Source organism: Geotrypetes seraphini, chromosome 7, assembly GCF_902459505.1.
Source record: "Geotrypetes seraphini chromosome 7, aGeoSer1.1, whole genome shotgun sequence".
Classification (NCBI taxonomy): domain Eukaryota; kingdom Metazoa; phylum Chordata; class Amphibia; order Gymnophiona; family Dermophiidae; genus Geotrypetes; species Geotrypetes seraphini.
Genome location: NC_047090.1, coordinates 144,620,737 through 144,631,342, shown reverse-complemented (window position 1 = coordinate 144,631,342; position 10,606 = coordinate 144,620,737). Strand labels below are relative to the sequence as shown.

The 10,606-nt window shown below is 38.5% G+C and overlaps 1 protein-coding gene across 1 annotated transcript in view; it reads right to left on the bottom strand.

The window, feature by feature from the left end:
• Window positions 1-715: 715 nt before the first annotated feature.
• DAAM1 (dishevelled associated activator of morphogenesis 1) overlaps window positions 716-10,606 on the bottom strand; it is a 342,176-nt gene continuing 332,285 nt past the window's right edge. The window contains 1 exon segment of the mRNA XM_033952248.1: window positions 716-2,430. Coding sequence (XP_033808139.1) covers window positions 2,221-2,430 — 210 coding nt within the window. The 3' untranslated portion in view covers window positions 716-2,220.

Here is a 10,606-nt window from a genome sequence, read left to right as displayed (position 1 = left end):
GCAGTGCAAATGCTTAACAGTACATTTGCTGTATACTTAGTCACACTGGCAAACCAATTTTTCTAATACAATCACACCATTGACACGACATGAAGTAAGAGTTGCTAACCCAATAAAGGTTGAGTTCAAGTGCAACAGGACAAATTACACTCTTTCCCTGGAGAAAACACCATATATGGCATTAAAAACTCATAATAAATAACAGTAAAAATGATATAACAGTCCTTCTTAGGTATTGTACAATTGAAGGGTATTAAATGATGCTACATTTGATGCAACCATTTGAGTCTTCTTTACCAATTTTTTTCTTGCAAAGTATATTTTTTCCCTGAGAGCTTTCTTAATTGGATTGAAATTTTGCAGTCTGTTTTACTCACATAAGTTATTGAAACACGAACAGCAAATTCTTTGAAAGCTACATTACTACAGACAAAGGGTTACTGGCCTTTTGGTTTGTATTTTGTTTTTAATAGCCAAATACAAATTTTGTACATCACTCTTTGAGGACTTTGGTTTAGACCAGTGGACTCAAACTCAAACTCTATGCAGGGCCACATTTTGGATTTGTAGGTACTTGGAGGGCCTCAGAAAAAAATAGTTAATGTCTTATTAAAGAAATGACAATTTTGCATGAGGTAAAACTCTTTATAGTTTATAAATCTTTCCTTTTGGCTAAGTCTTAATAATAATAGTGTCATTTATAGCTAAAGAGACATATGATCAAGAAACTGTTTTATTTTACTTTTGTGATTATGATAAACATACCGAGGGCCTCAAAACAGTACCTGGCGGGCCACATGTGGCTCCCTGGCCGCCAGTTTGAGACCACTGGTTTAAACCTACCATCCTGACAATGAATGAAGTTTCTCCCACTAGATAAAATAATAAAAACGAAAGAAAAACAGAGCGAGAGACTCTGAACATTGTCTGTTTTCTTTCAAGAGAATCCTCTCAAGTTCGACCAGGCAGGGAATCGCCACAAAATGTATACAAGTGACTTCTTTTGCAAAAGCATTCTCAGACAATTTATGTTCACAAGGGACTCAAGTCCACCCAACAAGGTTGCTATCCTTCCCTAAACCAACCAAAATGGCTTGGGAAGAAGAGTTGACCAACTTTCCCACTGTACTCTCTGGTGCATTTTAGAATGAGTGGATGTGCCTGTACTACCCACCTCTGCTGATGCCAGACCTGAATGCATTACGTTGATCCCATTGACCACTGCTAGTACTCCCAAACCAGCTACCAGAAAGTCCACACCACTCTTCAGCAACACCAGCTACACTTATCCAAGGAATTCCAAAAGTACACACCAAATCTAACTAGAGACTGGTTTTTATAAACTGCAAGGTATTTTTCTACTACCTTGTTTGACAGACAAAATGTGCTCCTGCACCAGGAAATATCCCTCCCCACCCCAACTATTTTTTTTAAAGTTCAAAAGAAAGGAAATTATACACAGTTGGTATACACATCTATGTCCATTTTCTATACACATATGTACATAATACTGTTTGACACACACTTCCATGTACATTTATTCTCAAATTCTGTATAAGCACAAGCATACCTCTCACTCATACAGCCCAGTAGCAAAACATTGGCAAGCCTTCAGGGCTGCAACCAGGTCATGTTTTCAGGATACCTCTAACACTTGTCACTTGACATTCAGTCAGCCAGGGATGGGCCACTGGCCACCTAAATACCCTTAAGCTGACCAACCTTCGATATTCAGCTATCTTTGGCAGCTAGGCTTTAGCTGGCCAGCTGGTGAACATCGGCTTGGCTAATTATGTCTGTCGTGCCAGCAATTAACCCATAAAATCAATGCTAGTGGTTGGATATGGCCCCAGCATTGAATATTCAGATTCACTACTGACCAAGGGAGGTAGCCGGGCTGCCTCTCGCAGTCTGCATATTAGCCCTATGGGATAGGGTTCTCATGCATACTACCCCTACTGTATTAAAATCTCTCTCATGCATAATTATTAGAGATATCCTGAAAACCCAACCTGCCTGCAGACCTAAAGGACTGGACATGAATATTACTATATAGCCAGACAAATAAAAGGGAAGACAGGACAGCCACAGTGTAGAAAGCAAGGCAGTATGACAACCAAATGAATTTTAGTCACTTCAAAAGACTGCTATTGAGTTTTCTAAAAATTATATTATAAAAGTAATAACAATAGTAGTTAAGCAGTACTAAGATCAAGGACTTTAAAAGTTGAGTTTTGTCACTGGTCTTTCCCGACTGCTGTCCGTTATCTGGTTGGTGATGCGTTTGCGATTCCGTTTTAACTTGGAAAGGTCCTTGTCAAAGACTTCCCCCGAGCGCAAAGCTGAGACCAGGTCATCAAACTCCCCTCCTTCTTCGCCATTCTCCTTTGCTTTTCTGGTTTTACGTTCTCTCTCACGCTGCTCCCTCAGCTGGGAAAGTGAGCACAGAATTAGGAACAGTTAGCTATTACCGTTTCTTAACCTTTTAAACAAGACATTTCAGAGCGCTTAAGTTACACGTGTATTCCGTCTTCTTACAAATCACTACAGTTTTGAATAATGTCATGATAGAAAAGGGAATCAAGGGCCCCAAGATCCTTCTTGGTAAATCATTTTATGAAAATAGAGTTTTACCAAGTGGAATACAGTTGGTGAGCATATTTTTTATTTTTTTTTAAAATAAATCTTTATTAATTTTCCATTCTAAAACAGTGCTTTGAAATTATACATATAATTATCTTCAAAATAGCACTATAATCAAACAAATAAATGTTACAATATATTTCTTCCCCCAACCCAATTCAGATGTAAATTATCTATTTATTTTAACCTTTTCAATATATGTTACTCAACACTTAATATCATTCCAAATACCCTATATCTAAAATATATTAACCATTTATAATCATACAGAAACTGTGTTTCATAATCCCAAAATATACTCTCCCCCTACCCCCCTCAAACTCCCACCCTCCCCTATCTCTGGATATGCAAAAATATGTCAAGAAAAAGAAACTATGATGATTCTACAAAAGACATCAATGGGCCCCATATTAATTTGAATTTTTTCATATTTCCCGTCAAACCTGCATTCATTTTCTCATATTTATAGATTAACACAAATTTGCCCACTAGAATGTGAAATTAAATCGATCCCAGTTCTTCCAATTTCATGTGATCAATTGTATAGCTGTACCCTTCATAATCAAAAAAAGACGTATTTTAAATTTGTCTAGGGGATCTTTAACATATAATATAGTACCGCAAATCACTACTTCATAAGACAAAGGGATCTCAATTTCTAAATTATTATTAATATGACCCCAAATCGATTTCCAAAAACTCAATATCATAGGGCAATAAAACAGTAAGTGGTCTAATGTTCCTATGTCTAGATGACAGTGCCAGCATCTATTAGACCTTGAATTATCTAACTTATTCAATATAACCGGGGTCCAAAAAGAACGATGTAACAAAAAGAACCAAGTTTGTGTCATAGATGCCGACGCTGTACTTCTTAATCTCCAAGACCAAATCTGTGGCCATCGAGATACAGAAATATACTGTTTAATCTCGATACTCCAAATGTCTCTAAGAGCATTTTTGGGTTTATTATGTATAAGTCCAGATATTAATTTATACCATCTGGCAGCTTGATGTCCAAGCTTATCTGCCTGAAAGCATATGGTGAGCATATTTTTATTATTGCCTTGTCATTTTGCCCTGTTCCTTTGGACACCCATGAGCTCTTTAACAATTTGTTAAAATTTTTCTGTTTAATAACCTTCCCCAGCCAATCCATCTTGTCCCTGTGGCTCCTTCCAGAACCTGGTATACACATATCCCATAGCTTACCACTGGATGCTGATGACAGCTCCTTGGATAAGAAACTGTCTACCAGTGACCTTGTGATATCACAAGAAAAAAAAAAAAGAAAACTGTATGACTGGCCAAATGACCAAGGCATCTTTATTCTTTCTGCAGAAAATTGAACAATATTTTCTGTAAAGTATGCACTTTTTAATGCTTTTGAAATATGCCCAAATGCCTAAAAATAAAAATAGCATCTATTTTATTAAGACAAACCAATCTCTCAACCCTTAAATGCATATACAGTATAATGGACTTTAAAAAAAGGGGAGAACATTTTAAATGAAACATGTCATATCACTGTAACAACTCCATAAATTTCATCACAGTTTCCCCCCCCCCATACCATATAGTTCCTTGTTTGACTAGATTTTCTCAAAAGTTCATGAATTGTATATTATCTCATCTATTTATAATATCCAGTGTGTTATAAGATTGAAAGCCAAAAGTAATGGATTATAACAATAATGGATCATGGCATGTGTAGTCGTGAATGCAGGAGAATACTCCCTTTATGCAGTCCTCATTTAAGGTTTTAAATATGATATCTTATCAGATGGACAAGGTTTGAGAGATCGTCTTTCTGAGTTGCTTGTAACCAAAGCAGTTTACATATTATATTACAGGCACTTTCTTTGTCCTTGGTGGGCTCACAATCTAAGCCAGTGGTTCTTAAACCATCCAGGGGAACCCACCCCAGCCACATGGGTTTTCAAGATATCCCTAATGAATATGCATGAGGCAGATCTGCATCACCTCTATTATATGCAAATCTGCCCCATGCATATTCATTAGGGATATTTTGAAAACCCATGTGGCTGGGGTTCCCCTAGGACAGGTTTAAGAACCACTGATCTAAGTGTTTGTACTTGGGGGTTCAGTAACTTGCCCTTTGTCACAATGAGCTGCAGTGGGAACTGAATCTGACTCCCCAGGGTCTCAGCTTACTGTGCTAGCCATCAGGCTACTCCTGCACTCAAAGGCACAGAGGGGTGTACCTACATGGAATGGAAGATACAACCCTAATCAAGGACAGAGCTAGGTAACCTGAATGGAGCAACACGTGCAACTCTAGCCACCTTATTGGGCAGACTAGATGAACCATAAGAACATAAGAATAGCCTTACTGGGTCAGACCAATGGTCCATCCAGCCCAGTATCCCGTCTTCATGGAGGCCAATCCAAGTCACAAGTACCTGGCAAAACCCCAAATAGTCACAGCATTCCATGCTGATCTTTATCTGACATCATTTACTACTATTTTCACAGAAGGATTCATAAATTGTATACTGTCCTAGCTACTTCATAAATATCTGCTGTGTATCACCCAGTGCTGGTTAGAATCTCTTGAATAATAATAATAACTTTATTCTTCTATACCGCCACAGTTGAAAAGACTTCTAGGCGGTTCACATCGAAGAAGGCTGGACAATCAGCGAATTACAGAATGCAAGAAGAAGGGGTACAGCATATTATATAAGAAATAGATAAAAGGACAAACATATTACACTGAGGTTGAATAGAAGGAGAATATAACTTAATAAGTGGTGAACTTTCAGTTTAGGAGATGAATTTGTCAAACAGTGCAGTTTTAATTGCTTTCCGGAATGCGCCGTAGGTCATCCTGGTTCCATTAATGTAATTTCCCAGCCAGGACTGCTGTTTGCTTGCTTAGTACATGAAGGACCTGTCCAAAAAGGATTTGTATTTGCAGCCTGTGATCTTTGGGTATGTAAATATGTTACGGTTTCTGGTTGGTCGTGTGGGGTTGTGTAATGTGAAATGTGGTAGTAGGTAAGAAGGCGCTAGTCCCCAGACCTGCTTGAAACAAATACTGGCAAATTTGAATAGCATTCGAGCCTCCATTGGCAACCATTGGCTAAGGTGGTTGTTTTTCCTCAATCCGAAGATCAAGCGAAAGTTTTGCACTATTCTTAATTTTTGTATTGTTTTCTTAAACAATAAGTAAAGTAAAACAACAATAAGTAAAAAAAACAGCACCCATTAAAAACACAGAACAGTATATCCAATAATGCAACAAAGAGGAGATAATTGGCTAGTCCTCACTAGGAACATCTTTAGGATAAACACAATAGGGACAGGGGCACGATAAACCTGATTATCTGTGCTATGATTATCAGGAAGTTAGTATATCCAAGATGAACATAGCTCATGATATAGAAACTAAGCGCGAATTGAAGTAGGAGTAATCTGAACACACTGCACGATACAGAAGCTCATGCGCTGTAACACCATTACAAAGCTCATATAAACCGCTCTGAATTGACTCCTCCAATCATTAGCAGCGGTATAGAAGTTTTCAATAAACAATTACTTATCTGCCTCATAAAGTCAATGTCCATCAAGTCTATCTGATAGGATATGTTTATGTTTATTGTTCATTTGATATCCCGCCAAAGCAAAAGGTCTAGGTGGCTTACAATTCAAAAACAAAGAACAGAGGAAAGAAACGCCATAACATTATAGTGAAGTCTACTTTCATACAGGTGACCAATCATACATAAATACAAGTAGCCAGTCATGCATAAAAAACAGTTGTGTTATCTTATCCAGATCAGTCTTCCTGAAGGGAACAGTTAAAAGCTATTTTTTAAAAATGCGTTTATAAGAGTCTTAAATTTGGGAAAAGATCATTCCACACGAATCAGAGGTGGCAATTTATTCCATAGAAAAGGTGAGATAAAAAAATAAGCTGATTTTCTTGTAGATTCATAATGGGCTAGTTTGGGAGAGGGGAGAACTAGTCTGCTCGCATCAATTGACCTAAGTGCACAGGAAGGAGTGTATGGTAGAGTGACGGATGCTAAGTAAACCGGTTGAGAATATTAGAGTACTTTGAATGATAGGCATATAATTTTGAATTGGCATCTAAATTGCACAGAGAGCCAGTGCAACTGGATTAAAACGAAAAACTGGATAAAAAATGAAAACCTAGACTGCCTCTTCCTCACAGAAACCTGGCTAACATCAGACACAGATCCCAGAATAACTGAAGTCTGCCCATATGAATACAAAATAACAGTAGTCTGCAGAGAGAAAAAAAAAGAGGAGGAGGACTAGCAATCTTAATCAAAGAATCCCTAACCCTAAATACACTTGAAAAAACATCCATCTCATACATGGACCTTCTAGCCTGCCAACTTTCATGCTCCACACTAAAAGGTTCACTAAACTGCTACATAACATCCGGAAACTGGACCACAGCAAGGCCTGAACTTGAAAACTATATACAGAAACTCGCTAACAGCAACCTACAACCTAATCCTAGGAGATCTAAACCTACACCTTGAAGACTAATCATCCAAACAAGTTGAGAACTTCCTTTTATTTCTTGATGCCTTATCATTCCAGATTTTAGACCCACAAACCACCCATGAGAAAGGTCACCAACTTAACATCGCAACCTTCATGACCCATCAACCATCTCAATCATACATCTAATGGAATATGGTCCCGATCCCTCTGGTCAGACCACTACACATACTCCTTCAACATCAACTGGACCAAAAACAAAACCACACCAAAATGCAAAAAAGTAACCTACAACTCACACAAACACATCGAGCCAATCAAATTCTGGAATAAAATAGATGACACAATACAAGAATGCAACCCCAAAGACTTCATCTCACAATGGCGCAAACTGAGCACTCACAGCCTTGATGAACTAGCCCCAATACAAACCAAAACCAGAACCAGCAGACGAGCAGACCAGCGGTTTGACAACGAACTACTTCTACTCAAAAGACAATGTAGATGACTAGAAAGAAAATGGAGAAAAACTAACCTAGAACATACAAAAAACCCATGGAAAAACTAAACAAACAATACAAACTACAACTAAAGGATAAGAGAAAAACATACTACACCAACTTAATAGGCACAGAAACTCAAGACACCAAAAAACTATTTCAAATACTAAAAGATCTAACCGATACCAAACCCTACCTGACCACTAACAATACACCCCCCCCTCAGCCACCCTTTTAGCAGAACACTTCAAGAACAAAATCACAAATGCCAGAGCTACCCTCAACAATACCCCAACCCACCCAAAATAAATCACAATACCTCCCACAGAAAAAGAATCAATAGCTGCTGATAGAACCTGGTCTCACTTCCCCACTATACAGTGGTCCGACCTTAACAAATTCTACAAAAAATACAGCCATGCTTCATGTGACCTCAACCACTGCCCATCATTTCTCTTAAAAACCTCCAGCACGAACCCTACTCCTACAATGGATACAAATCATGCTCACAAATGGCCTCTTCCCAACTGACCTCAGCGAAATAGTCATCACACTGATCCTAAAAGACTCTAAAGGAGCAATGGATCAACCATCCAATTACAGACCCATTGCCTCAATACCTCTCTATGTCAATCTAACAGAAGGGCTAGTAGCCAAACTCCTCACCAACTATCTGGAAGACCACAACATACTCCACCCCACGCAATCCGGCTTCAGAACAAACTTCAGCACAGAGACACTACTAGGCTCCCTTGTTGACCCAACTAGATAACACCTCAGCACAGGAAAAAAAATGCTGCTCATACAACTGGATCTGACCGCAGCATTTGACCTGGTAGACCATAACATCCTACTGCAAATTTTGGACACAATAGGTATCACCGATAAGGTATACTCATGGTTTGAAGGATTCCTCAAATCCAGAACCTACAGAGTTAAGTCGGACAAAGAAAAATCAGAACCTTGGTCCAACCCCTGCAGGGTACCCCAAGGATCCTCACTATCCCCCACTCTCTTCAATCTCTCTTCAATCCTGGACAAACTAGGCCTAACCTCATATAGCTATGCTGATGACATCACCATTCTCATACCTTTTGATCAACCAAAGCCCTCTATGACAGACACACTACACCGAACATTAGAAATGGTAGTAACATGGATGAGAGATCATAAACTGAAGCTGAACCCAGATAAAACAAAATTCATCCTCCTTGAAAATAACAAAGTCCCAACCTTAACCAATATAGAAATTAACTTGATTAACTACCAATTCAACCCACCCTAAAACTACTAGGAATGATGATAGATAGATGCTACACCATGCAACCACAAATCAATAAAACAATTCAGAAATCATTCGCAGTTATGAGAAATTTAAGACAAGTTCGAAAATTCTTTGCTAGTACAATCCCTAGTCCTAGGTCTTCTAGATTATTGCAACATTCTATACCTCCCCTGCCCAGCAACAATGATAAAACAATTACAAACAATCCAAAACACAGCACTGAGACTTATCTATTCATTGAGGAAACATGACCACACCACAGAGGCATACCTCAACTCACACTGGCTTCCAATCCCGGCAAGAATACTATTCAAATTCTACTGTCTACTATTTAAAACCATAAATGGCGACAGCCCAACCTATCTAAACAACCGCCTCACCCAAACTACATCAACCAGACATAGGAAAACCCACACTCCATTCACATACCCTCCAATCAAAGAAGTCAAATGGAAAAAACTATATGATGGCCTCCTAGCCACACAAGCAGCAAAACTCGACAAACAAATCTCCAATCTATTAATTATGACCCCAGATTACAAAACATTCAGAAAAGAAATAAAGACTCTACTCTTCAAGAAATTCCTGCAAACAACTTAATACTGCTAGCTCCTTATCAATTCCCAATACCACTCCCCAATACCTTCCCGATCCCCAAAGCAACCTCATCTACTCTTTATCTCCTCTAGAAATTACCAGATATCTTCTTCATGTAATACCTTTTTTGTAATCCGCCTTGAACCGCAAGGCATTGGCGGAATCAAAATCTCTAATGTAATGTAATGTAATTAATAGCAGGGTGACATGATCATATAATCCAGCTTTACAGAGGAAACGTGCTGCTGAATTTTGAAGTGTCTAGGCAGCTCTTTAAGTTTGATGACGTTATATCGCAAATTGTATTGCAGTAATTTATTTTCGATATCATGCTTAAAACCTCAAATGAGGTCTACATCAAGGATGTATTCTCCTGCATTCATGAATACACATGCTATGATTCGTTATTGCTATATCTATTTCTTTTAGCTTTCAATCTTAGAACACACTGGATATTTATAAAATAGATGAGACAATACACAATTTATGAGCTTTTGAGACATAAGACCCTAGGCATTGTTTTCAGAAAATCCCTAATCTTGTGTATGCGAACATCAAATTAACTCATCTGCTTACACTGTAACTACATATGAAAGGTGATTGCAAAATATTCTAGCAAAAACACAGAACACCTCGCTTTAGAGTACAGACAGTCAAACAAAAAAGGCAAGGAAGGTGTCTTTTCAACCAAAAATAAAGTCTTTATTTGAAACGGTGGTCCCAACAAGGATCCCTGTTTCGGCATATAGGAAAATGCCTTCCTCAGGGGACACTTATGCTTGAAAAGATGCTGGAAACAAGATACACTGGATCATGCTCTTTTCTGCCACCTCGCTGGCAGACTGTCTTCCAACACTAACTGGATAGAGCACCAGTGAGGCAGTGAGGTGGCAGAAAGGAGCACTATCCAGTGTTTCTTGTTTCCAGCGTCTTTCAAACATTAAGTGTCCCCTGAGGAAGGCGTTTTCCTATACGCCGAAACAGGGATCCTTGTTGGGACCACCGTTTCAAATAAAGACTTTATTTTTGGTTGAAAAGACACCTTCCTTGCTTTTATTTTTTGTTTAATTGCAAAATATTC